We start from the raw sequence: 27,532 nt of genomic DNA on the forward strand, positions 1-27,532 counted from the left end.
TGAAGTATAGTTGATTTACAGTGTTTTGCCAATCTCTGCTGTACAGCAGAGTGACTCAGTTTTACACACATAGACATTCTTTTTAAAATATTCTTTTCCATTATGGTTTATCCCAGGAGATTGGATATAGTTCCCTGGGCTATACAGTAGGACCTTGCTGTTTATCCACTCTCAATGTAATAGTTTGCATCTACCAACCCCAAATTCCCAGTCCATCCCTCTCTCTCCCCGCCTCCCCCCTTGGCAACCACAAGTCTGATCTCTATGTCTGTGAGTCCGTTTCTGTTTTGTAGATAGGTTCATTTGTGCCATATTTTAGATTCCACATATAAGGGATATCATATGGTGTTTGTCTTTCTCTTTCTGACTTCCTTCACTAAGTATGATAATCCCTAGTTGTATCCATGTTGCTGCAAATGGCATTATGTTGTGCTTTTTTATGACTGAGTAATATTCCATTGTATATATGTACCACATCTTCTTTATCCATTCATCTGTTGATGGGCATTTAGGCTGTTTCCATGTTTTGGCTAAGTAATTTTTTTATTGACGTATAACATACATGCATGTATGTGACGAGGTCTGAGTGTACAGCTCAGGTTATTACAGAGGGAGCACACCCGTGCAGTTATCACCCAGGTCCAGAGATAGAATCTTGCTGGTGCCAGGTTATCTCTTCTGTTTTTTTATTTATCCATGGAAGAATACTATTTGTTGCATGAGATGTGAGACAAGGATCAGTGTCGATTGTATTTCCATTTTTCATTTATATAGATGTAAACAGTGAAAAGCCCTCATTCACATAAACTAATAGATAAAAATACAAGTTTTATTAAAGCAGGGTCTACTCAGTTCTTGATCTGCTTCTGAGTTATGTACCAGAAATCACATAGTGATATATCACTAACAATTATATTTTAATTACTTCTATTAGGCCTTCCTAATGAAAAAAAGAATTGGAAACCACCCAGCTTGCAAAGAAGATTTACTACTTATTTATTAGTGTTGCTCACTTTCAATGTTCTGTGCCCTCTCGTGTGACGGCTGGGGGAGTTATCCCTGGGGCATAAGCCCAGTTAAGATTTGGGATGGGATGAGTAAGAAGTTTGTCTTTCTTTTTGTAAAGGAGGAGGGCTGTTGTGAAAGAGCAGGTGTAGCACCTCTGTCACTGGTTAGCAGACATCTGGTCCTGTCCAAAACCATTTGGCATGGACCAAATATGCTTTATGGACATTTTGGATAAGGCCAAATTTCAGGGACCTCTTGACGTGGACCAAATATCTTATGGACCCAATGTCTTATGGATGTTTTGGACAGGACCAAATGTCCTGCAATTCTGTCACCCATCAGTTCTAGAAAAGGGTTTTTATGGAAGTTGAGGATCTGGAAATTGATTCTCTTAAAGCTTTGAATGTGTGTGTATATTGCTTGGAAAGTCTTCGTGTACTCCCTGGGGTTGACGTACCCCAGTTTGAAGTTCACAGAGGAACCTGTATGGCTTCAAATCAGACTAGACCAGTCACTCAAAATTTCCTAGTTCATGTTTCTAAGAGAGGGAATCTGATTGGCTCAGCCTATTGTTTTGAGTCAGGCCACATCATACACTTCCGACCAGCTGGTCAGCACTGTGCACAGATGTTTCCCTGAGCAGGGACCCCAAGGAAGCAGGTAGCTGTGTACTGACACGTGTACTGCTTTTCCTTGAAACTGTTTCCGGTTCTGCTTTTCTGCTAGAAATACACTCTCCAGACTATGAGTTCCTTATCTGTTATTTTTTACCACTTTATTACATGCCTCCTTGTACTGTAGTTATTCATGTGGCCAATTGCCTTTTCTAACTGTAAGCTCCTTGAGAGATGGCCCATGTCTTAATGATTTCCTAGCGTTGTGCCTTACACTTGGTAGATGTCTATGTCTAATAAGAATTTTTTGACCAGATGAATTGATTAATGAATGTCTTAAACTTCTTTATATCCCCTACAGGACCTAGAATAGTGCTGGGCTTTCAGTAGCAGGGTTCCAGAAGAATGGATGAATTAATCAGTGAGCAAAACAATGAATTAACGTATCAATGAACTAATGAGCCGTTGAGCAATGGCTTGAAAGTAAGAGAGTTCATATCTCACATGGGGGTCAGGATCTGCAGAATCAGTGTAAAAGAGTGACATGTATGAAACTGGCTATTTCTAATCCAGGCTCCTGTTTTGTGTTTATTTCCATAATGGGTTGTGGTAGATACAGTTGCTCATTGCAAAACATCCAAGTAAATCCTTTCCTGTCCTTTGCATCTCGTCTTGTAGGTGTGAGCAGTATCTCTTCACCACGGTGGTGTTTGGTCCGTACCTCAGCCCGGGTGAGGATGTAAAACCCCCCGCCCTGCACATGCGTGGTAGAGGCCAACAGGAACACCTGGCTCCAGCCACAGTCATGGACATGTCAGCCGTGGAGTAGTGTGGACGCTTTCTCTCTGCTTCTCAGGGTTTCAGTCCTTTCGGGTTTGTGTCACTGATCTTTTTTTATGGTTTTGTGGCTGGACGTTCACGATCAAGGCAGGCACCATGGGGGATCAGCAACTGTACAAGACCAATCACGTGGCCCACAGTGGTGAGAACCTTTTCTACCAACAGCCACCACTTGGCGTCCACGGTGGGCTGAACCACAACTATGGGAATACAGTCCCCGGGGCTGGAATGGATGCCCCTCAGGCATCACCCATCTCCCCCCACTTCCCTCAAGACACTCGGGATGGTCTGGGCTTGCCTGTCGGCTCCAAAACGCTTGGCCAAGTGGACTCCTCAAGGCAGGGAGGGTGGGCAGGCCATGCAGGGCCTGGAAACCATGTCCAGCTACGTGGCAACCTGACCAACTCGAACATGACGTGGGGGTCTCCAGCCCAGGCGGAGCCCACCGATGGCTACCAGTACACCTACTCCCAGGCCAGCGAGATCCGGACCCAGAAGCTCACCAGCGGTGTCCTGCACAAGCTAGACTCTTTCACCCAGGTGTTTGCCAACCAAAACCTGCGAATTCAGGTCAACAACATGGCCCAGGTGCTGCACACCCAGTCAGCGGTGATGGACGGAGCCCCTGAAAGCGCCCTCCGCCAGTTGCTGTCCCAGAAGCCCATGGAGACCCCAGCACCGGCTCTCCCTTCCCGCTACCAGCAGGTGCCCCAGCAGCCTCACCCTGGTTTCACTGGCGGGCTGTCCAAACCAGCTCTTCAGGTTGGGCCGCACCCAAGCCAAGGGCACCCGTATTATGACTACCAGCAGCCACTGGCCCAGATGCCAGTGCAGGGAGGACAGTCACTGCAGGCCCCCCAGATGCTGTCCCAGCACATGCAGCAGCTGCAGCAGCACCAGTATTACCCGCAGCAGCAACAGCAGCAAGCCGGGCAGCCGCGGATGTCAGTGCAAGAAATGCAGCCGCAGCAGCAGCAGCAGATTCGCCCAGCGCAGCCCCAGCAGCTGCAGCAGCGGCAGGGTTCGATGCAGATACCTCAGTATTACCAGTCCTCACCCATGATGCAGCATTTGCCAGAGTCGCGGCAGCCACAGATGCACCTGCAGCCCCCTTCTTATCACAGGGACCCCCACCAGTACACCCCGGAGCAGGCGCACGCTGTCCAGCTGATTCAGCTGGGCTCCGTGCCCCAGTACTACTACCAGGAGCCCCAGCAGCCCTACGGCCACCCCATGTACCAGCAGAGCCACCTGCCCCAGCACCAGCAGCCTGAGGACGGTCAGCCCAAGACTTATCCAAGCGACAGGCAGGCCCAGGCCATGCTGAGCTCCCACGGGGACCTGGGGCCTCCAGATACAGGAATGGGTGACCCGGCAAGCTCGGACCTGAACAGGGTCAGCAGTGCGCTCCCCCACCGGCCGCTCCTGTCCCCCAGTGGCATCCACCTCAACAACATGGGGCCTCAGCACCAGCAGCTGTCCCCCAGTGCCGTGTGGCCCCAGGTATTCTCACAGTGGCTGTTTCTCCTGGTGTCTCAGTGTGCCCATGGGCCAGCCAGAGCTGAGTCTATGCAGTGCCCAGTCCGCTCTCCAAACCCCTCCAACACTTCTGTTCTTTATTTATTCCACAAACGTTAACCAGATGCTGTGGAATACAAAAGCAATTTTGACTCAGTCCTTTGCCCATAGAGCTTACAGTCTCACTAAGGAGATGACCAATACACCATATCAGGTCCTGAATGATGCATGTAACGGTCAAGGCCTGATCAGGTGCCCAGGGACCACCACCGTGTCTGGTGCCCCGTAAGTCTGTATCCTTAGGGAATGTCCTATGAAATCGTTCCCCCTTTGGGAGGGAGACCACATTATGATAGCATTTCTCAAAGTCTAATGCCCAGAATAGGAGTTCCATAGAATGTTGAATGGATATTGCTGGGAGGAGGGGAATGGGTTCTCTGGATAAACGAATTTGGGGTTTCTTAAAGTGAAACAGGTTGCAGTGCTGCTGGGCTTCTCAGAGCCTTTAATATGCTCATGTGCACTGCACATCTCCCCAAGGGGATACCTTGCGTAGTTGCAGAGGTGAAAACCTTAGCTGCCCACAGGATCCAGGCAGGTAAAGTCAATAAGCAAAACGGCCTGGGATGAGATAATAAGGACTGTGTGGGCTAGAGAGCAGATGTCCCATCTAATGACATTCTTAGGATTTTTTAAAACAGTCCAGCCAAGCAAACCATGTCTGCAGGCCGGATTCAGCCTGAGGGTGACGATCATTAACCCTTGATTATTTCCAAAATGTATTTGATCACAAACTACCTACTGTGTCCTGGGCACCGTTCAGGCCTTGGCGTGTCCCAATTGCTACACTCAAGTGACAACAGGGTCGGGGGAGGAGGGCACCTTGAATAGGATTGGGGTAGATGGAGAGAGGGCTCCGACGAAGGTTGAAGACCAGGCATGAAGTCCCCTTGACGCTGTTTTGTTTAGGACTCAGGCCTGTAGTAACTGAGAGACTTTGTGAATATAAGAATAAGATGACATGGCCAAAGCTGAGGTCTCCCAGCGTGAGGCTGTGTCGTCCAGCCCTCCATTCGGGAATGGAGCCTGTCTGTGTACAGAGTTGGTGGAGAGGGAGAACAGGAAGGAAGGAGGTGGGGGATTGAGTCCCGGTGGGCTTGTGGCTGGCGGGGCTCCGTGAGGGGGCATGGCCCCAAGCCAGGGAACATCAGGGGAAAGAAGTCTGGAAGCCTCAGGTGTGGAAGGGCAAGGGCGTGCGTATCTGTGAGCCCGGTCAGCGTGAGGCAGAGAGCAGAAAGAATCCTAGAAGTGTGCAGGCCCTGGGGTTCCCACTGCTCAAGGACTCCTCCCATCAGAAACACATTTGTTTTTTTTCTTCTTTCTTCCGGTGTCCTGCATGGCTCAAAACAGATGCACCTACCTGATGGCAGAGCCCAGCCAGGGTCCCCTGACTCAAGGTAGGATGGATGCATGGAGGCTTGTTGGCATTTTGGGAGACTGGAAGGTTTCCCTGAATTGTCTCATGATTCATTTCCAAATTCAAAGCCAATTCCTCAAAGAAATTTATAAGAATAATAATAGCAGCTATTGTTTTTGAGTGCTTATTATTGCTCTATATCATATGTAATAAAAGTAGCTCAATGAGGGTTGGTATGATTACCATGTGCCTAGCACATAGTAAGCACTCAACCACTGTTAACTATTATTATCATTATTATTTTACAAATGAGAAAACTGAGGCTCAGAGAGCTTAAGGTTGCACATCAAGAAAGTAGGGATGCTGGGATGGACTCCAAAGCCCATGTTCTGCCCTCTGTCCATTCAGTGAGTATTTATTTAGTACCTACTGTGTGCTAGGCATGGAACTAAGCTATGAGGATGCCCCAGTGAATAGTACAGTCTTGTTTCCTCCCCTCATGGGTTTGGTAAATAAAGACTTAGCCAGAACCTTACAAACTAAGACATGCAACCTGGAGGCTGAACCAGAAGACTGAGACCCATGTCTCTAAGGGAAGACTTCTGGAAGAGGAGAGCTGAAGCTGATTCTAGAAGGGTCATAAGCCAGAGGTGGGAAAAAACCCAGCATCTGAAGGCCTGGAATGAAGAAAGACGTTTGGTTCAACTCTTGCATGATCTTGAGCACGCCCTTTCCTACTCTTGAGCCTCAGTTTTCCATCTGCAAATTGGGCTTAGTTCTCTGAAGGGAATTGGGGTGATACAAGTAGGGCCATGGCCATGGGAGCTCTGGATGGATGAAATGGGTTAATTGTGGGGTGTGAGGTCTTGTGATGAGTCACTGTTTCCCTTCATCAACTTGTGTGTCCTCTCCACTTGGTCCTACCCTTGAGCAGTGGCCAACCAAAAGGAGTGTTTGGGGAGCAGTTTGATGCCAAGAACAAGCTGACATGCTCCATCTGCCTGAAGGAGTTCAAGAGTCTGCCTGCCCTGAACGGCCACATGCGGTCCCATGGGGGGATGAGGGCCTCCCCCAGCCTCAAACAGGTGAGCAGGAGTCAGCCCCCAGTCCTTCCCAGGCCATGTGCTGCTTGCTTTGCTTTGCTGCCATCAGAGAGTGATGTGAGCCCCACTCGGGGAACCTGAGGAGGCATAGTCATTCCCTAACGGAAGTACTCAAGTTTTGACGCTGGGAGCCAGCCAGGTCACACAGTCTTTGCTTCCACTGGCTTCATGAACAAGAGTCCAGAACTGAGGTGGTAGAAATCCTTTTAGGGGATCCCATCCTCTCCAGCTCCTGGAGAAGACAGCAAAGAAAACATGTAGATGCAATATTGTTTTTAACTTCTGCTGCTTGAAGTACTCAAGACCAGGGTCCCTTGGGCCTTCCAGATCCATAGTCAATGGCCAGGGAAAGCTAGTGTGACCATCGGGCTCCCAGCCAGCATTTTCTGTTCACCAGGGCACTAGTGGTAGACTCTAGCGTCCGAAGACCTTTAAATGCCCTTAGGATTATCCAGGTAGGATACCCTCGTGGTGAACTACTCATGCAGTTTTAGAGTTAGATTAAAATTCAAAGAACTTTCTCAATTCTTTGAATGCTGTTAATCTTAATTTAAGTCTATGGGATTAACTCTCTGTTCACCAAAAACTTTGATGTGACCCAGGTCACTCCGTCTCCCAACCATGCCAGTTAAAAGAGCTTTTCCTCCATTTGACAGATGAGTAAACTGAGGCCCATAGAATTAAAAGGTCCTGCACAAGAGCTTATGTGGTTTTTTTTTTTTTTGGTCTGATTATAAGTCCATGTCCTTTTCTTTAAAAGCAATGACAGCCACACAAAAATTTTTCTTCACTATTTGCTTTAATATACAAGTGATACACGGTCAAGACTTTTTAATGTAGAAAATCAAGTGCCTTGTCCATTGCCGACGGGCATCACTGGAGCCGAGGGACTCAGGCTGGCAGGAAGGAAACCACCCTGCAGCGGTTCTCTGTCACCCACGCATGATGTCCAGGAACATTTCAGGAAGAGCAAAGTGCATCCCCCCCCCCCCATGAGAGCTGCTCTCAGCCCAGGATCAAAGCCTTTATTGTCTGTGTAGGAGGAAGGAGAGAAGGCCCCGGCGCCTCCGCCTCAGCCGCCACTGCCGCCTCCGCCTCCGCCACCACCGCAGCTCCCACCCGAGGCAGAAAGCCTCACGCCTATGGTCATGCCCGTGTCTGTCCCTGTCAAGCTTCTCCCGCCCAAGCCCAGCTCTCAGGGCTTCGCCAACAGCGTCGCTGCCGCCCCCTCAGCCAGAGACAAGCCAGCCAGCTCGATGTCGGACGACGAGATGCCCGTGCTCGTGAGGATGACCCTCTCTCCCCCACACTCACCCCAAGGGGCTGCCCCCCACCCGCCTGCTGTGAGTTGCTGCTCTGCCCTGCCTGCCTGGGGTGGGGACATCCCTTTGCTTTCTTGGAGATGGGGACAGCTCTGCCAGGGCCACTGGCCTGAGCTCAGACGTGGCTTGGCCTCTCCGGGCTGAGCCCCCCGCGGCCACCTTGGGAATCCCATCCGTGTCCGCACTGCGTGCCACCCAGTAAACACCTGGCACTCTACCAGGCTAATGGCCTGGGTTAGATTCTGAGAGACCCGAAGATGTTCCTAGATTAAACAGAGGTGATAACTCAGCTGGTGATCACAGTTATTAAAATATGGAAATACTGTCCCAGATAATAAATAGCTACTGCCAGGGGTCCTGGCCCTCCCCCAGGATCTCCAGACCTCCCCAAATCAGCAAACCAAAGAGGCAACCCTGGCACAGCAGGTCCTCCAGGCAGTAGCGCTGGCATCCATTCTGATGGTCAGTCAGCCTTACCAGATGCTTAATATTTTCAGTATCACTCCTGTGTAAATAAATACCCTCAGAGGACCGGATTCATTAAGATTCCCAAAGTAATTCCCCTGAGACACCCGACCCCCAGTCTCAAGAAAGCAAAGAGATTTGTGTTTCTTATTCACTGTTCTTCTCTTTCTCAAGTTCCGAGTGCTTCACCCAAGCAGCTTAGCTTGGCTCTGGGACAGAGATCTCTCTCACTCTCCTTCCCTCTCTCTCCCTCGCTCTCTCTCTCTGTCTCTGTCTCTCTCTCTCCCTCTCCCTCTCTCTCCCTCCCTCCTCCCCTCCCCAGGGGAGTCTGTAACCCATGTGATTCACTACATCAGATTTGTCCCCTCCCCACAGAGTAGTGTGCTGAGTCCCATTTGTCCTCACAGAATAGGTAGCTGCTGGGATTCCAGGAGGCACGAGTGGGGTTGGGCCAGAATAGGGATAGGCAGGATAATTAAGAGAACTAGAAAAATCCAGAAAGAGCCTTTTTGGTTTTCTATGTAATATCAGGGCTCAGAAGAGGAAAGACAGATGGAGAACCTCTGGAGGTGAGGATTCTCATCAGCTGGCAGGTCTTGGGGGCCAGCAACAGGCAGAGAGATGAAACGACACAGCCAAGCCCCCTCTTTGCCCAGGGAAGTTCCTCATTTGGTGGGAGGGATGCTGTTTCTACCCTTTGGAAACTCTCAGCCTGAAGCTGGAGAAAGTAAGGTTGTAGTCACACAGGGGTCAGAGCCCCAGGCAGCAGCCCCGCCCAAATTCAAGACAGAGCAAGGCAGCAATGCCCTGCGTGTGGCTGGTGGGGAATACACATGGGGAGCTAAGGTCATTAGGGACTGGGAGGAGGCAAGGGAAGTTTGATGTGAGTTTGCTTAGAAGATCATCACGAGGGGAGTTCCAAGTAGGGTTCTGAAGGCAGAGGTGAACTTGGTTTTGTGGGAAGGGTGAGAGAGATACTGTGAGGAGATAAGCCGAAATGGAAGCACGTAGGTAGGACTTGAGTAAGTGTGAGCAAGGTCCTGACACTTAATATAAAGAAATCAAAATGTCCAAGTAGGAGCCCTGTGTTTTAATCCCCACTCTGCTCCTAGCCATCTGGGATGCAGATAGCCGAGACCCTTCCCCTCTCAGAACTTCAGTTTCTCCCTGATCTGGGGTTGGGGGGCAGGGGTGGTGTTGGCCTCCTCAGTGACTGTCACCTCTCTGGGGAGCTTTTAAAACCTCTCACCGCTTGGCCCTGTCTCCAGCTTGGCTGGAACTCTGTAAATGCTTCCTCCCAAGTGACATCCAGGTCTGATATTCCGGGGGCCTTCCCTGGCCCAGGGTCTCAGAGCCTTGCCTGGAGGATTGGAAAGTCCCAGTTTAGAGCTGTTGTAACAGAACCCAGAGGCTCAAGTAGAGAACGCCCGAAAGGGACCTTTGGCCCTGTGGTCAGAGGTCTGGATTCCAGTGCAGGGTTGAAGTCACTCGGGGTCCTCAGGTGACCCCATCAGTTACCCAAGAACCGGGTGTGAAGTGTCAGGATTGCTCCCCAAGTTGGGGGGCACGTGCACCTTCTTCCCATTCCTCAGCCCCCTCTCTCCACCTCAGCCTCAGGTGGTGAGGAGCCCTCTGGTGGGGAAAGAAAGCAGGTTGGGGCTCTCTGACCTAAGGAGAGCCCCCTGGGGGCCTGGAGGACCCCGCTGCCCCTTCCCCTTTCCTCACCTTTCTGCTTCCCTAGACTCCCCTCCTAGGGGCCGGGACGGCACCCCAGAAGCCGATGAAGCTGAGGGAGACACAGGAGGGGCACCCTGAAGTGCTGAAGGCAGCAGAAGGGGCCCTGAGGGAGAGGAGCCCAGAGCTGAGGGGTGACTGGGGCAGGTCACATGGCCTGGAGGAGGCTGGTCACATGACCATGGCCAACCCTTCCCATCACCCCCTGCTGCCTCCTAGTCAGGCGCCACCCTGGGCACAGGGATTGCCAGGGACCACAGCTGTGACAAGCACTGGCCTGCAGGGCCTGGGAGGGGACCACAGACTGCCCAGAACTTTTCTGCAGGTATCCTCACAGCCCCTCCCAACCGCACAGCTGCCGCTCCAGCCACACCCAGCTCTCGGTTTTTCTGGGCTGATGCTGGCACACAACCAAGTCTGTTTGTGTTTGGCTTTGGCATGCCCTGCTTATCTCTTTCCGTGCGTGTGTTTACTTATTAGTATATCTGTATCCATGTGGCAGATCTTCCTTCCAGAAGATGCTTGGTTCTGCTGGAATAAAATAAACTAACACTGCTGACAGGAAACCAACCTATGAGAAGGGTTTGCCACAGATAAGCCACCAGTGCTGGGAGCAGTAATGAGGGGTGGTGAGGGGGGGCGGTTCACCAGATCCACTTCTAGGAGAGCACATGAGACGGGCCTCAAAGATCCGGGATGGCTCTCCTCAACCCTAAGGTTACCTTGAAGAAGAGCCCAGTGTGGGTCACTGGCCCTGGGAGCCTTGGCCAAGGCCTGACCCCCTCTTCCTGCCCCACAGCCTCTGCCCAGCTTCCCTGAATAGATTCTTCTGTCGCCTTCTCAGAACATGTGTTATCTGTCCCCGATGTCTGTCCCCGGGGAGCAGTGGAGAATTAAAGGGCCCACTCAGCTGGATTCCACTCACCAGATGGGAATGCAGTGATAAGCAATAAAGAATGTGAATTTATTCTTTCTTGCCCACCCACTATTCCTACCACCCCCATCCCTCTCCAGACATGAGGGATTTCCTCCAAAACCAAAGTTTTCTCCCTAATCAAGCCACCAGATCTCGCCTCGTCTGAGGTGGATGTGGCCGTTTCTGAAGGCGGAGGATGCTGGGGTCAGACAAGTGGAAGGGAGGAGGGGTCCCCGTTAGGACAGCAGTCCCCCTTCCCTCAACCTGTGGAAAGGGCCTGTGGGAAAAGCCCAAGTATTTGAATCGGATCATTCTTCCCGTTGTAGGAAATTCCCAAGAAGCAACAGCCAGGCTTGGCCAAAGCCGAGGAAGCCCTCAAGACCGCGCCGGAGAAGAAGAAGTTCCGGCACCGGCCGGAGCCGCTCTTCATCCCGCCGCCGCCCTCCTACACCCACAACCTCGCCGCCTCACACTCCGGCGCCACCCTGTACCAGAGCCAGCTGCGCTCCCCGCGCGTCCTGGGCGACCACCTGCTCCTCGACCCCTCCCACGAGCTGCCCCCCTACACGCCCCCGCCCATGCTCAGCCCGGTGCGCCAGGGTTCGGGGCTCTTCAGCAACGTGCTCATCTCCGGCCATGGCGCCGGTGCGCATCCGCAGCTGCCCCTCACGCCCCTGACGCCCACGCCTCGCGTGCTACTCTGCCGCCCCAGTGAGTCGCCCCTGTCCCCGCCTCCGCAACCTCGGGGGGCGGCACCCCGACTGTGCTGGGTGCTGCCCCAGGAGGCCTCCCATTCTGTCGTCTCGTTTTCCACAGACCTTGGCGGTGGCTCGACTCTGTGTACCAGGCAGTGGGCTAGGTGCTAGAAAGAATATTTCTCAGGGGAAACACAGTCTAGCCGCGGAGAGTAACGCGTAGAGCGATAATCAGAGTTTCTTTGGGATAAGGAAAAACAGTTGAAGTGTGCTGTGGATAACCGTGTAAGACACCCAAAATGTACTAAGTAGATGTACAAATGGGATTATATGCAAGGCCACACCTTCACATTTTAGCATGCTGTGTAAAGATCAAGCAGGAGGGCTGCTCTGGTGGCGCAGTGCTTAAGAATCCGCCTGCCAATGCAGGGGACACGGGCTCGAGCCGAGGTCCGGGAAGATCCCACATGCCGCGGAGAGCCTAAGCCCGTGCGCTACAACTACTGAGCCTGCGCTCTAGAGCCTGCGACCCACAACTGCTGAGCCCGTGTGCCACAACTACTGAAGCCCGCGGGCCTAGAGCCCGTGCTCCGCAACAAGAGAAGCCACCGCCTGCGCACTTCATCGAAGAATGGCCCCCGCTCACCGCAACTAGGAAAGCCCATGCACCGCAGGGAAGATCCAATGCAGCTAAAAAATAAAAATAAATAAATAATAAATTTATTAAAAAAAAAAAAAAAAGATCAAGCAGGAGAGGCCTGTAGCCAGGATCTCTTTCTGGAGCAAGAATAGTTTCATAGAAATAAGACAAATTAATAGGGGAATTCCCTAGTGGCCCAGCGCTTAGGACTCCACACTTTCACGGCGGAGGGCCTGAGTTCAATCCCCGGTGGAGGAACTAGGCTCCCACGGGCCCTGTGCACACAGCCAAAAATTATTTTTAAATAATTTTAAAAATAAATAAATAAAAGCTTAGCAGACCAGAGTGGGGCAGCTGGCCACGCCTTACCCTGTGTGAGAAGTGGAGAAATGCTGAGCCACGTTGCTCCACATTCCATCCAGCTCCTCAGAGACTGCTGGGGTAACTCCGGCATGGGTTGGGTAGGAGAGGGGCCCTGTCATGACTGTTTAGGTAACTGCTCATTTAGTTTCTTCAGGACCCTTCTCTGTTGACCAGTGACCCCTGGTTTTTGTGCTTCAGATAGCATCGATGGCAGCAACGTGACAGTCACCCCAGGGCCTGGAGAGCAGACCGTTGATGTCGAACCGTAAGGAAAAGCCAATTATTCTTTAGAACAGAAGGCTCAGCCTAGAAAAGAGATGGGGAGCTCTGAGAAGTGTAGCTAGTGCTTCTGGCATCAGAGTGGCCACTGGGCAAGAAGTTGTAGAAAATGTAGGATCGTGGTATTTCTCAAGTACTGTTGTTTCCCTGTAACTGCCAGTATTTCAAGGCTTTTTCTAAAGACTAAACACATTAAAAGCAAGGACCCTGTGTTTGCAGAACCAGGCGTCCCCATCTGTGGCTCCATGAGCCAGTTTGGTTGGGGCCACATGCCTTCACATCCCCAATGACATTGAGACATCTGTCTCAGGGTGCCTATCTCTCCACGAGGCTCCATCCAAATGCCCTTGATCCCCCAACCCCTCCCTAAGATTCTTGGCTGATCCTCCAAGTGGCCTTGTTGAGTACTTGAGTTGGGGGGTATAATGGAAGAGAAAGCTGGTTATTTTCATGGATAAGCACAGAAGAGGCCAGATGGTAGAGTGGTGAGTAGATTGAGTCAGGAATCGGGAAACCTGGTTCCAGCACCGTTTTGTTATTTGATCTTGATCAAGTTAACCTTTCTAAGCTTTAGTTAACTCATCTATTGAGTAGGAATAATTATCACCGCCTTGCTTACATCACAGGTCTTGGTGAGGTTCAGATGGGATCATTTATGTGAAAGTGGTCTGAAAGGGCTAAAAAATGGAATAAGCACTTTGCATTTGTCCCATTGGGTTAAGTGGTACCCTCGGCCGTGCTCTGGGCAGCTGTTCCCTTGGAATTAGGACCCTCCCTCTCCCAGTTATAGGGAGCTTTGAAGCCCCAGGCAGGCTTCTCCCTTGCTCCCCACAGCATCTCTCCCCAATCTTAAAGCTGTTCCTTATCCCAGTGGAAAGGCCATGCCTGGAATCTTCAGATCACACTGTGAGGAAATGCCCCTGCATTCTTCTTGCAGAAGGAACTGGTTTCCTTCTTTTTCAAGTCCCTGACAGTTGCCCTTGGTCTCAAATTGAAGACCACACTGTTGTTTTTCTTCTTGTGATTAAAGACGCATCAACATTGGCTTGAGATTCCAAGCGGAGATCCCAGAACTCCAGGATGTCTCTGCCCTGGCCCAGGACACACACAAGGCCACACTGGTATGGAAGCCCTGGCCAGAGCTGGAAAACCACGACTTCCAGCAAAGAGGTATTGGCAGCACGGGAAGAACTGGGCAGGAAGGGCTGGATTCTCTCCCCGGGGCCTCTGGCTCCAGGATCAGTTTGTCTTCCCGGTGACCCTGAGCTCTCTCTGATGCAGTGGCCTCTCTTTGTTCCCAACAGTGGAGAATCTCCTGAATTTGTGCTGTTCAAGTGCGTTGCCAGGTGGAGGGACCAATTCTGAATTTGCTTTGCACTCTCTCTTCGAGGCCAAAGGTGATGTGATGGTAAGGAACTGTGCAAAGGAGGCTTCCCAGTTCATATGCTTCATGTCGGAATTCTGAAAAGTATTTTACCAAGTTTCTGTGTTGTTTCATGCCCCCCACAACCAACTCTTAAGATGATGACCAGTTGGTGTGCCTCCCATGTTCCTTATCTCAAAGAGTAGGCCAGGATTTGAAAGCCTGCAGAAAACCTCCAGTTGGATTTCTGTTTACACATCTGTTCCTAAGTAATAATGATGGCAACATCTGTTTTGGGAAACTAGAATTTCTTTTCAGCAGTCTTGTAATTCACATCAGGAAACAGGTCTGCAGTGATGGAAGTAGAAGGCCTTCCCGAAGCAAGACTTGGCCTAAAATAGCCTGTCATACTCTGCTCGTCATTCCTCCCTACCTGGAAATCAGCCACAGTTTGACGTTCATAGAACCGTTTGCTCCCCTAACCAAAGTGAAATGTTCGCTGTGCACCGTCTGGTGTCATTCTTCCACTTTTGGCACAGTTCCCTGGCATCCCCAAACCAGAACTTTGGTGCCCTTTTCCCAGAATCAGAGCTGACCATTTGCCTGCTCAACCTGGACCCCTGGCTGGAGCACTTCGTCACTAGCCTCAGCTTCCCCTTTAGTAAATACATGATTCTTATACCAGAGCTAACCTCCTGCTTTTTTGATTTTATGAAAATGTGAAAGTAAACAAATGTCCCAATACTACCGTCTCATGAGATTACTGATACCCTTCAAGGGTTCTCTAGAACATTGGAGAACTCTCCTTGACCTTTTAAGATCAGTGCTGCAGAGCCGTGCTTCTCAAACTGTTAACGTGCACGCACATCACCTAGGGAGTCTTGTTAAAATGCAGGCTCTTATTCAGCCATTCTGGAGGTGGGGCCCAGGGTGCTGCATTTCTAACCTGCTCCCAGGGGATACCCGTGCTGCTGGCCCATGGACGACACTTGGAGTAGCAAGATTTGGGATCCCCAAACCATCCACAGCTCAACTCCACCTGCACCACTTTTTTAACAAAGTCAGTGAGGCTGAAGGACGTAGATTTGAAAGGGTTATTTAGCAAGGCTCCCTGGAAGGACAATGTGTAGTACAGTTATTACTAATACAGCTGTTGATGTTCAGTTGTAATGAAACATGTGATTTTTCTGCAAAAACAGTTCCAAATCACCCACTCATTTCCTCAGAGACTCAGCCTCCAAACAGAGGAGGCTCCACCATATCTCTGAAGCTGGGGCCCTCACCAAGGAAGGAGTGGGGTTTTGGCTGCCACCTGTGTTTTTCTGACAAGACCAGCTGGCTGCAGGCATGGGCGGAGGAGGTATTAGAATGACGAGTCCTGTTGGGTGCTGACCAGAAGGAAGACCCCCAAATCGGGGAGTCTCCTCTGATTTTCCTTCCAGCCCCCCAACCCCGGGCCCTGCAATGCTGGCTCGTTTTCCCTGTTAGGCAGATGGTCTTCTGAGGACACAAGCCCCGTGACTGACTCTCGCCTTTTCTCTCCCATGGGTCTGCAGGCTGCTCTGGAAATGCTGCTGCTGCGGAAGCCAGTCAGGTTAAAATGTCACCCTTTAGCAAATTACCACTATGCCGGTAGGTTGCCCGGAGCCCTGGGCCCCCCTTGCTTCCTGAGAGCGGGCTGTCTGCGTGTTGGTTGTGTCCCCTTTTAATAACAGATAGCACCCGTTCTGTCCTCAGCGCCGCTTGTGCTCTCAAGGCCTCTGGGGCGTAGGTGGTGGGGCAGCTGTGTCCGCTGGCTGGTCTCTGTTGGGCATTTGTCTGTCTGGGCTCCTGCCCCTCATGGGTGTGCCAAGAGCTGGGCGACAGGGGACAAGGCCCGCACGTACAGCAGTGAGATCGGTGCACCCGGAGGAAGAGCCACAGAGGGTAGACCACAGAGGCAACAGCACGCAGCGGCCCCTGCGCTTTGGGATCAGTAGACGTGGGTTCACATCTTGCCTGCACCCCGTGGCCTTCTGCAGCCTTGGTTTCCTCACCTGTAAAATGGGGCTCATACTCCATCCCTTGCAGGATTTTGTGACAATTGGAGAGAGTATATGGAACCCAATGCCTGGCACAGTCTAGTAGCTTTATTATTCATTGGTTGAACAATTAGTGAGCACTTCGTATGTACGGGAAACTGTGCTGAGCACTAAGATGAGGAAGTGACGGTGACAGATGTAGATAGGGTCCTGTCCTGTGCAGTTTGGAGTCTGAGGAGTAGGCAGTTACTAAATGACAGATCACTAATGGCAGGAGAAAGACGTGTACATGCACATGTATACGTGTGCATACACAGATACATGTACACGTACACATACACGTACGTATACATACGAGTCTCTCTTAGGAGGGGGTGGATTAACAATGGCATCACCAATACGAGGGAAGGAGGACACACCTTGGAGAGTTGAATGTAGTGAGAATCGTGAAGAGAGAATGAAACAGGCTGGGGAGCCTGCGGTGACAATGAAGTTGAAGTCAACGTTTGTATTTCCGTTAACTAGTAGCCCTGTCCGTTCTGGGGGTCTCCACGAACCTGCCTGGGTTCTCTGTTTCAGAGAGGGCTGGCTCCTCCAATGCCCCTTGGTTGTTAATCATTTGAAGGTGTCCCTGGTGCCTGGGGGGACCCTGCGTAGATGGGTGCTAAGTACTTCAGTGGCCTTGGGGACCCAGTAAATACCTTTTCCAGTCCTCGGTCCAGGCGGCCAGATGTGGCCTCAGGTGAGGGCTGTTCTGCAGGTTCCGGCGTGTTCTCAGGGGCTCCCTGTGACCCCACCACCGTCTGCCTTGCAGAACGGGCTCCTCTCCCGAGTTGGCCCTCTTGCCTGTCATCACAGGGTGGAAAGGCCTCAGAAGCCACTCACCTGAGCACAGCAAGCCCGGGATGCCTGCCTGTGGATCGCTCCCGGCACACAGGCTGCTGCTGGCACTAGGCAAGCACAGAATGGACACATTGGATAAGAAATCCATCACGTAACCCCGTGGCCTCAAGGAGCCAGTTTCTTAATATTGTCTCCATCATTTCCTGCTTGGTGTCTGCCCCAAGTGTGGGTAGAAGATGTGGGAGTTCTCTCTAATCTGCCATGGAAACAATTCAGTCCTCTTAATTCCCAGCGTCATCTGCTGCCCATTAAACCCTGACGGGCCGTCCAGCCTCCTGGAGCCTGGGTCAGGCTTCTCTGCTTAGCGGGGAGACTTCCCTAGCATCTGCTGTGGCTGCCCTCGGCCCCCGGGGTGACTGGGGTGGCCGGCGCCTCTGGGCTGCTCAGCTCCAGCTGTGAGCAGCCTCGTCTGGTCCCCAAATCCCCTCCAGTTCTTCCCAGCATGCCAAGCAGGTATTGTGATCTTTTTAGTGTGTGTCATGACATAAAAAAGATGGGAAAGCTATGGGCTAGAAACCACTTCCACCCCAAACAACACCAAACAACAACCTTAAAATAGTACTAAAAGCTTTGAAACTAGAAGGCCCTAAACTCTGCTAAAATTCATTGATCTTTGGAGGTTGGGGGTTCCTGGGAAATCCTTTGCCCATCCCTTGCACACAAGCAGACCAGGAAGCACTCTTGCTGCTTCCAGAATCCTTTTGACCCTTGGAGACAAGAGAGGTGGGGCTGTCAGGTGTGAAGGGTTGGTGTCCCATTAGCTGTGTGTCCCCAAGAAAAGCGTGCTCGCCCAGGTCTGCCAGTCATCTGTCTTCTCCAGGAAGTGATCACAGACTGGGCCCCAGAGAATCTTCTAGAATTATGAGCACAAAGGACAAAGGTCACAGATCTCTGAAGTCTGGCCTGACTCCATCCCCTTGGCGGTTCCCTTCCAGACCACAGAGGAGGCCACAGAGTCTACCCCCGTCACGTGCCCCAGCTACCAGCCGCGACCCCCTTCTGCCCTCCTTTTCACTGCCCCACCCTCTGATTGGTTCCGGGTGTCTGTGAATCCCACCCCCGTGGCCCCGTCCTGCCTTGGCCTTTGTGCCAAGCCCTGTTGGGTTGCTCTCCAGCAGGACTGTCAGCTCAGGTCCAGCCTCGCCGGGACACTGTCTTCTGAAATCTCCTTTGCTTCCAGCTCTGCGGCTGTGGCCAGTGTCACTCCCACCCGACTCCGGCCCTGGAATTGCACCCCAGGCTCCCAGTTGTCTAGAGAGAGGTCAGACCTCCCTGGCCTGTGCCCTGGAGGGAAGGTGGCAAGACTGGGTTCAGGGGTGCAGACTGTGAATTGGGGGGAGACAGAGACAGGAGCCTGTGAAAATCACTTCCCTCCTGACCTGCCCTTCCACCCCATCCCATCCCATCCCATCTCATCCCAAGCAGTTCAGTGAGAAAAAGAAAGAGCGACCAGTGCTGGGGCCCAAGACAGACATCAGTGTAGGTGGGCAGCTTGCCCAGATCTGGGGGCAGCTTGGCAAGCCCAGAAGAGCCCTGTTAAGATCCTCAGAGGAAGGGGGCTGTCGCAGTGGCCCCCAGGCTCTCTAATTCACACCAAGGTGCCCGGTCCAGCCCTCTCTCCGCACCCTCCGCCCATGAGTGGCAGCGGTTTGCAGTGGCTCCCAGTCAGCGGTTGGGTTGGGTGGGGAAGGCTTGAGTGTGGGGCTGTCAGGGTGACAAGGATGCCTGGCTGTGATCAGAGGGCTTCCGGCGTCCTTGGTTTTTCCGTTGAGCCGGTCGTTCCTGCAGATGGGCTTGGAGTGGAGGGGTGTCAGACCTGGCCCTGGGAGTCTTGGCAAGGGTTCAGCGGAGGCTACTATGGGCCCCCACCACAGCCAGGCACTCACTGGGTCCTGAGCCCTGACCTGACTCCGGAGATGGGAGAGACCTGAAGGGAATATACCCGTTCAGTCGGGGGGAGGCCTGGTCTCTGTCTTGGAAGCTGCCCCAGTTTGGTGAAGAGACAGAATTACGTTCTCCAGAGAATCCTTTGCAAGAAGCGCAGCTGTGAAGTCATCTCACAGGCATTCTTAGCCCATGTCGCTAGCTGGGGAGTGATCCCCTGAAGGGCAGGAACGGAGTTAATACTCACTCTGCTGCTTTGCCTGACATGGCACTTGTGGAGAAGAGGCTTAGTGGACAAGCTCAGGTTCTGGATTCAGATCAAGGCCTCCCTGCCTTTGGTCTCTGGAGGGAACTTTGGTATTACCCAGTTCTCCTGCACCCCTAAAAAAATTACTGAGCCTTCACCCATCATGGAAAACCTTTCATGGAAATGAAGATCTGGTGTAAAAACAGGTCCTCGTTTTTCTACAATGAACGTGTCTTTCTTATGTAACTGCTATAACAACAGCATCAAGAACAGTTTTTAAAAGCTTGAAAGGAAGACAGAAAGGCCCTCTTTAAAACATACTGTGCCCAAACTTTCTCTCACCCCTCCATGTCTCTTTTTAATTGCCTGCATTCGCTATAGATTGCCCCAAATTTCGCCACCATCCGGAGCCTGTTTCCCAGCAACCGAAGCTCAGAACATTTTTCCTCTGGATACTGTTCCAGCACCAGTTTCCTCCAGTTAATTAGGCTCTTTGTAATTAGCTTTAATCATCTTGTTAGGGACCCCTGCTGATAATAGCCCACTAGCCAGGAATCCCTAGGGAGAATGGATGAGTGGGCGGGGGAGGGTGTGTCATCAGCCCATCGACCCCAGGGACGTGCTGAGTGGACAGCAGGGATCTCAGAGGGGGAGGGCAGGTGAGGAGTTGGGGCAGCCCCCTGCCTCGGTTTTGCATTTTATCCTGGACTTTGTTCAAGAAATAGAATCCAAGGAGGGCTGGCTTAGAAAACCTTGTCCAAGAATGAGGAAAATGCTCCTGCCACACAGACCCCAGGAGGAGAGACGCTGAGCCTTGTCGGGATTACAGGAGGATTTCGGGGCAGGGAGGAGAAGGCTGCAAGTTACAGGTGGCCCAGAGTAAGGCTGTGGGTGAGCACACACACGACAGGGAACGCTGCAGGGACCAGCAGGCTTCATGAGTGCCCACAGACGTCAGCAGGGGACAGCGTGTGTCCCATGGCTGCAGGCTGATTTGGAATCTGCCGTCCGAGTGGCCAGATCTAAAACATTCTCTGTGCACATACTTAGGACTAAACGCTGCCAGTCACAGCATGACTGTCAGGATCCCCAGGTCACAAAAGAGGAAACTGAGACTCAGAGAAGTAAACTTGCAGGGGCCCCAGAAGGAGTGAGTGGCAGAACCAGGTTCGCAGCCTGAGGTCTCCTGATTAAAGTCACCCCTTTTATCACAGCACCGTGACTTTATTATTTGGGACAAGCGCATTCAGATATTATGTCTATATACCAGGCTTCAGCCTGGGAATTCAGCCCAAGAGCCCAGGAGTGGATTCTCAGTCCTGTGGGCGATCCCATGATCAGGGTGCGGTGAAGATGGAGCGTGAGAACCGATGGGCTTGTCTGGCCCCGCCTCTGCCTCTCAGTTTGTGGACACCCTTGTTGGATAGACACGTACGCATAGCACAGTCACGTGTGCTAAAGTGCAGACCCTAGGACTACGTAGAGGAGCCATCTCTCACCGTCTGAGCACATGCTCCCCACCCCGGCCCTCAGGTGGGGGGCAGCACAGAGAGGAAAGTGCGAGGGTGCAGCCCACTTCCAATCCAGGACTGGTGGTGTGGAGTGGACACTCTGGGATTGGGAAGACTGAAGACCCCATCACAGAGCAGCAGCCCTAAAAACCACCAAAGAGTTGATGGGGAGAAGGCCTCCTTCCCCCATGAGGCTTGAGGATCCCCCATACCAGATGGTCCAGGAGGTCACTTCACCTTCTGTGGGGTTACAGCTGGAAGGCCATCTGGGGACGTGTAGGGACATACCTCTCACAAGTAGACAGACCTGGGGATTTAACACTACGGTTTGGGCAGTAATCAGATGACAAGCTTGGCGTGGGGTGGAAGAAAGTGTGTCCACCATAGAGGCTGGGTGCTGGCCTGAGAAGGTTGCGTGGCCCTGTGAGTGTCTCACGGGGGCTTAGAGCTGCACTCTGACTTGGGAAACGTAGGATCTGGCTGAGGGTGGAAAGGATTCTCATTCATCTAATTGGGGGTTTTCATCAGCAAAATATTCCCTAACTTCCTATGTGAGGTGCAACCCAGAGCTGCACAGACTAGACCTGCATCAGGGCAGCACAGCAACCTCCCTATATGCTTGTCCAGGGGCTCAGCTAGTGTGACATGTCCCCATCATGTTCCTTTTACACCACTGCCTCTCTGATCTCTCTTTGCTGTTTTAATGGATACCTAAAAGGAGCCATGACTCCTCTTTGGTCTTTCAGTTGTTGGTTCAGCCTTTCTGTTTTGCTCTTTCTGTCTCTGCCTCTGGGCAATGGGAGCAAATGGGAGCTGGGACCCCCAAGCCCTTGAGTGTTGGACAGAAGTTGAGGAATGGTGATGCAAGTGCTCCAGAGCTCCAAACCCCACCGACCTGCCCTGCTCACATCCACTCTAGCAAAGCCTCTCCAAACCTCTGGCCCCACTTCTCCCTGTTACGATGGTTTGCGCAACCAGAGATGTCCTGGTCTCCAGAACCTGTGGAAGAGGCTTCCTTCTTCCGAGGGTTAATCAGAAAGCTGCTTTGCTTCTAGAAGTAAAGAGAGAAACTCACAAACCAAAGAAATCAGGTGGTGGCCCTACTTTTATAGAGGCCTGAAGCAGTCCAGCTGTGGAGAGCATATCCTGCATCTGGAGCCAGAGCTCTTGGCTTAAGGACCCATCAGGGAGTCACACAGAGAAGGTGTTTATTTCAGAAATCTGAGCTGACATCACTGAGTCACATATTTTCTCAAGGATCCAAGGCTGTCTGCCTCCTGCCTGCCTGCCAGGCGTGGTTTCACTTGTTTGAGTGATTTGGGCTCAGCCTTTTGAAGGAAGAAGCAATTCAGGTTTTCTTACTTTAGCCCCTCCATCAACCATAGCAAAATGGAAATCTTGGGCTTGTTCTGGTTGGAAGGAAAAATGCTATAGTTTGGGGGATTACAGCTCTGAAAAGTAGAGGCTTATCAAAAGCCCAGCCATGTACCATCCAAAGAATCAGAGATACAGGGAATTCAAAAAATTAGAATGAGGCTGAGTTTCTGCAAACCAGCCACAGTGATTGAGCCCCCAGAAATAGGACTTGCCTTGGAAATAGGCCAGTACCATTCTCTGTAAACATCTGCATATCCTGCTTTGACATGAATGTCAAGTTCAGCCAGCAAGGCAAGATGCACCAGCCCGGCACTGCAGGACCTCTTCTTCATTGGTCTGCAGATTTGTCAGGAACCGGTCCCTCTCACCTCCCAGCCTCATCTGCTTTCCCTCTGCTGGAACCCTGTAGTTGAGCCGTACTGGATTACTGCTTATTTCTTGAACACCTCCATTTCCTCATCTGTAAAATGGGTAGCAGTAATACCAATCTTACAGATTGTCTGTAGAACCAAATGACTACTATCTGTGAAGTACTTTAGAGCCTGGCACATAGTAAGCACTTATAAGTATTAGCTTTTTTTCCCCTTGTGTCTTGCATGTAGTAAACACCTAATAAGTATCTGCCGAATGGATGAACGAATGAATGACATGTGTCCTCTCACTGCTTGCTTCTGACTTTGCACATGCCACTTTCTCTCCCCAGAATTCCCTTCCATCTCCTTCTTGCCTGACTTGCTTCTGTGTCTTTTTAAACCCCGCTCAGGTGTTCTCTCCACCTGGAAGCCTTCCCGGCTGCCCTAACCTGAGTGTGGTGTTCCCACAGTGGGGTTCCCATCGGCACCCGACCCCTCCCTTCATCCTCGCAATCATCACCTTGAATGCAGGGCCTCCTGGTTTTCTCCCCACTAGATTGTGAACATCTTGAGGGTGAAGACTGCTGAATCCAGCACATGTGAGGATCACTTGCTACGTGAATGCTTGCGCTCATCCTAATTACATAAAAACTGTAGCTAAACTCCATTAAGCATTCATGATTTTCCAGTTACTAAGCTAGACACTCTTTGGGCATTACCTTCTTTAACCTTCACAGAAATCTTAAGAGGTGGAGACAAGCAGAATTATTCCCATTTGTAGGTAATAAAACTGAGTCTTAGGCTCAATAACTTGCCAAGGTCAAGGCCACGGCTGAGATCTGAACCCAGGTGTCAGGGCTCCTAACCATTACACTGCACTTCCTGTTCAGAAAGGAGTGTGATATGTATTCTATCACATGCTGAACAGTTGTAGTTTGTAACTTAACTAAGTGAACCAGCAACCACAAGTGAGGAGAACTGAGCTGTTTTTTTATGAAATGTGTGTTTTGTTGTAGGTTCGGACAAGTGGACCTCCCTAGAAAGAAAACTGTTTAATAAAGCACTAGCCACTTACAACAAAGACTTTATTTTTGTACAGAAGATGGTAAGTATTCTTTTTCCCATTGCTCACTTGAAACCAAATTTGGGAAGTTGTACACCTAAAGATATATAGAATTATTTGGTTACTGGCTTAAGACTCTCACCAAAAGAATGTCTTCCATCTCTTGCTGGTAAAGGATGGTATTTGTTATGGATGGCTTGGCCCTGGTGTTAGGGATGTGGGGGGAAGAGAATATAGATTATTTGGATGTGGCAGTGGGGGGGGGTATTCTTATCTTAATTAAAATGTGTAATTCACGCATTCTGTCAGAATATATAGACCTGAGGCTTCTGGTTCACAATTTATATAAATTATTTCATGTGTATTTGACAGATCTATAGTGTTTCTGACAGAATTTGGGGAGGGGGGATTGGAGAAGGGAGAATATGAGCCGTCCCCCTAGCAGAGTTTCTGGTGTTGGGCCCCTGATCATAAGGACAGTGTTAATAAAAATAATATGTTACAGGGACTTCCCTGGCGGTCCAGTGGTTAAGACTCCGAGCTTCTACTGCAGGGGGCACAGGTTCGATCCCTGGCCAGGGAACTAAGATCCTGAAAGCTGTGTGGTGCGGCCACATAATAATAATAATAACAACAATAACATGTTACATATATAGCATTTCACAGCAAAGTAGAGCTCTTTAACAAAGATGAAATAGCGCTTTATCCAGCACATAATAAACGTAATAGGCCTTAATTGGCCGAGAGATGGTTTAGGCTAAAAGTTACAGTGATTCAGAGTGTTTCAGCAAACTAATGAATGATGGAGCCATACTGAGTTATTAAGATGCTCAGGTCCACAGAGAACAGGGTCCCAGGTGACAGCTGCCACTGGCTCTGGGCTGGGCCTCAGTGTTGTCCCAGGTTCATGTCTCCTGTCCTTAATCCTGGGCCTTGACTGGATGAGAATCAGAATAGGTGGACTTTTTCTCCAACTTGCCTCCGTCTTCAGATCTGAATTCGCACCTGCCTTACTCTGCCCTGGAGGCCACTGGACCCTTTGCTGCCCTCTATCCCAGCAGCTCCCAGGCTCGCATCTCTCCTGGGTCACCTTCCCCAGGACTGGTCTGTCCTCAGCCTGATTCCTAAAGGCCCCGCACCTTGTTGACTGATGATGGATTCATGTGTCATGCTTGCCAGGCAATGCAGGATTTAAAACAAGGGTTCTCTGGGACTCCATCCTCCCTCCCTGGGTGATTCTAATGTAGAAATTCATGATATCAGGTGGACGTGAAGGGGCCACCTTTGAGGAGACCAGACTTCTGAAGGTACTCTTTTCATTCTCACTATGCAGGTGGCCATGTTCCTGCCCCCAAGGGGACAGCCAGCCTTTTTATCTACCTCCAGAAAACCCACATTATTGAACCCCACTTTGAGCTTAGAGCACTATGAACTAAACAAAGGAATTTTTTTCTCTTTAAAACACATTTATCTTTGCCCCTTTTGGGGAGAACAAGGCAAGCCTTGTTTTCTGCAAACACTAAGCTCTTGTCATCATAACTTTTGTCTTATATTCCTGTTCGATTACTAAGGAACATTTTTCATAAATAGATTTTGAAGGTCAACAAGTTGGAGAGCCAAATACATTCAAGCATTTGAAAAAGCATGCTGCTTTATGGGTTAAAAAAGGGAACGAGCTCTCTATGGACGAATGTGAAAAAAATCTCCAAGCTATCTTGTGAAAAAAGTCAAGATGCAAAGCAGTACATAGAGTGTGCTACCTTTTGTGAGGCAGAATGGTGGGGAGGAATATATTTTCGTTGGTATATATGTAAAGAAATTCTGGCATGACACCCAAGATATGAATAAGAGGGGCCAGCTGTGTTGCAGGGGTAGGGGGGGAACAGATGGATGGATGGATGGAGAATGGGTGTGGGGAGGAGATTTTTCACCATGTATATGTTTTTATTCAACTGCATAAACCTAATACCTATTACAAACTTAAAATTGCACAAAAGCTTGCTGCTTTGCACCCTGCCCACTGCTGGAGCTGATCTTGAGGTGGCTTTCCCGGCAGGTGAAGTCCAAGACAGTGGCTCAGTGTGTGGAGTACTACTACACGTGGAAAAAAATCATGAGGTTGGGGAGGAAACACCGGACACGGCTCTCGGAAATCATCGACGATTGTGTGGTGAGTGAAGCTGCCCAGGTGCTGCTTATTCAGGCCCTGCTCCTGCCCCACGCCCAGGTCCCTAAGTGGCTGGCACTGGTGGGTGACAGGCCAGTTCCCAGGTGAGATTCAGGCCTTGATTTCCTGGGATAACTAGGCAGAGGGAAGGCAGTTTTGGGTTTGACCCGCAGCCCAGTGATCAGTTACAGAGGTGAGGGCTGGCTTGCGTTCCAGGGCAGGTAGGCACCAGGGGAGTTAAACCGTGGTGGTTCCAGCCTTGATGTGGGTGATTTATAAGAGGCACCCCGACATTCTGGGATAGCACTTCCTGATGCTTCCACAGTCACAGATGCTCCTGACCAGAGAACTAACATGCCTTAGAAAGACTTAAGCGCACTCGGATTTTACACAGCTTCTGTGAAGCATGCCCAAGGAGCAACTTTGACCTCTAGATGGCGCCAGGAACTCTCAGTTATTGGGAAACTGGTTAGCAGTGTGTAGATTATTCTCATCCTCACATCACCATTTATCCTTGATACTGATTTCCTTCATTAGCAGACAATCCAAAGTTGTCTGCATATTAAGATGACGAACCTACTAAAGACATCACTAGGGACCTCCCTGGTGGCACAGTGGTTAAGAACCTGCCCGCCAGTGCAGGGGACACAGGTTTGAGCCCTGGTCCAGGAAGATCCCATATGCTGTGGAGCAACTACGCCCATGCACCACAACTACTGAGCCTGCGCTCTAGAGCCCCCGAGCCACAACTACTGAAGCTCGCACGCCTAGAGCCTGTGCTCCGCAACAAGAGAAGCCACTGCAATGAGAAGCCCCCACACTGCAACGAAGAGTAGCCCCCGCTCGCCGCAACTAGAGAAAGCCCGCACAGCAACGAAGACCCAAAGCAGCCAAAAATAAATGTTAATTAATTTAAAAGAAAAAGAAAGAAAGAAAGAAAGAAGTTTTAAAAAAAGACATCACTAGATCGAAATCTTCTCTGAACCCCTTATGTGTGACTTTGGAAATTACTACCACTTTTGTCCTTGCGGTTAACTCTCTTCTCTGCATCCGCAGCCAAAGGGAAATCTTCTCATATGTTGTGGAAAACACGTATGTGTGTGTAAAAATTACGTCTTACAACAGATTACTAAACTCTCGTCTGCAACCATCAGGGAATGTGTTTGGAATTCATAAATATCGTGAATATTTGTAATTATACTTTCATTCCCAATTGTGTCCCCCATGTAAGTGTTACTAGCACATATGTGGGTTAATATCTTTCACAGACATTTACATAGTGCTTCATACATTCCAGGCATTGTACTAGGAGGCACTTTACACATATTGACTTTTTTACTCCTCATACCAATTCTATGAGGTAGGAAACTGAGGCACAGAGCCTAGGTAACTTAGCCATGGTCAAAAGCCTGGTGAGTGTGTTGTCTGAGCCTGATTCCCTGGTGTAACACTTAAGAGCAAGCAAATGCAAATCCTCTTAGAGAAGCGTAAAAACACTTGGACTCATTAATGCTTCAAAGCCTAAGTCCCTAACTAAGAACTGATCCTAGCTAAGAAACATATACACATATATAAATTTATATTTGGACCCAAATATCAGAAAAAAAATAGACATCTGTAGAATAGAATGGTATTGCCATTCTTTTGATTAGAGATGGCAGTATTCTATATTCAGGGTTTCCTATGATCAGTTTTGTTTGACTGCCTTAAGTAGTGATGTCGTATATCT

General features: G+C 50.5%; 1 protein-coding gene across 12 annotated transcripts in view; it reads left to right on the top strand.

Annotated features, from left to right (window-relative positions):
- TRERF1 (transcriptional regulating factor 1) overlaps positions 1-27,532 on the top strand; it is a 200,568-nt gene that overhangs the window by 156,846 nt on the left and 16,190 nt on the right. For 7 of the 12 annotated variants that reach the window (XM_036869644.1, XM_036869646.1, XM_036869643.1 and 4 more), the window contains 11 exons: positions 2,301-3,965; positions 5,391-5,437; positions 6,332-6,482; positions 7,541-7,843; positions 11,264-11,648; positions 12,834-12,900; positions 13,945-14,084; positions 14,219-14,322; positions 15,834-15,909; positions 23,590-23,678; positions 25,693-25,806. In XM_036869644.1, coding sequence (XP_036725539.1) covers positions 2,559-3,965; positions 5,391-5,437; positions 6,332-6,482; positions 7,541-7,843; positions 11,264-11,648; positions 12,834-12,900; positions 13,945-14,084; positions 14,219-14,322; positions 15,834-15,909; positions 23,590-23,678; positions 25,693-25,806 — 2,883 coding nt within the window. In that variant the 5' untranslated portion in view covers positions 2,301-2,558. The remainder of the gene's footprint in view (positions 1-2,300; positions 3,966-5,390; positions 5,438-6,331; positions 6,483-7,540; positions 7,844-11,263; positions 11,649-12,833; positions 12,901-13,944; positions 14,085-14,218; positions 14,323-15,833; positions 15,910-23,589; positions 23,679-25,692; positions 25,807-27,532) is intronic. The other 5 variants (XM_036869649.1, XM_036869650.1, XM_036869652.1 and 2 more) reach the window with 3 other exon arrangements.

Source organism: Balaenoptera musculus, chromosome 11, assembly GCF_009873245.2.
Source record: "Balaenoptera musculus isolate JJ_BM4_2016_0621 chromosome 11, mBalMus1.pri.v3, whole genome shotgun sequence".
NCBI classification, from domain to species: Eukaryota; Metazoa; Chordata; class Mammalia; order Artiodactyla; family Balaenopteridae; genus Balaenoptera; species Balaenoptera musculus.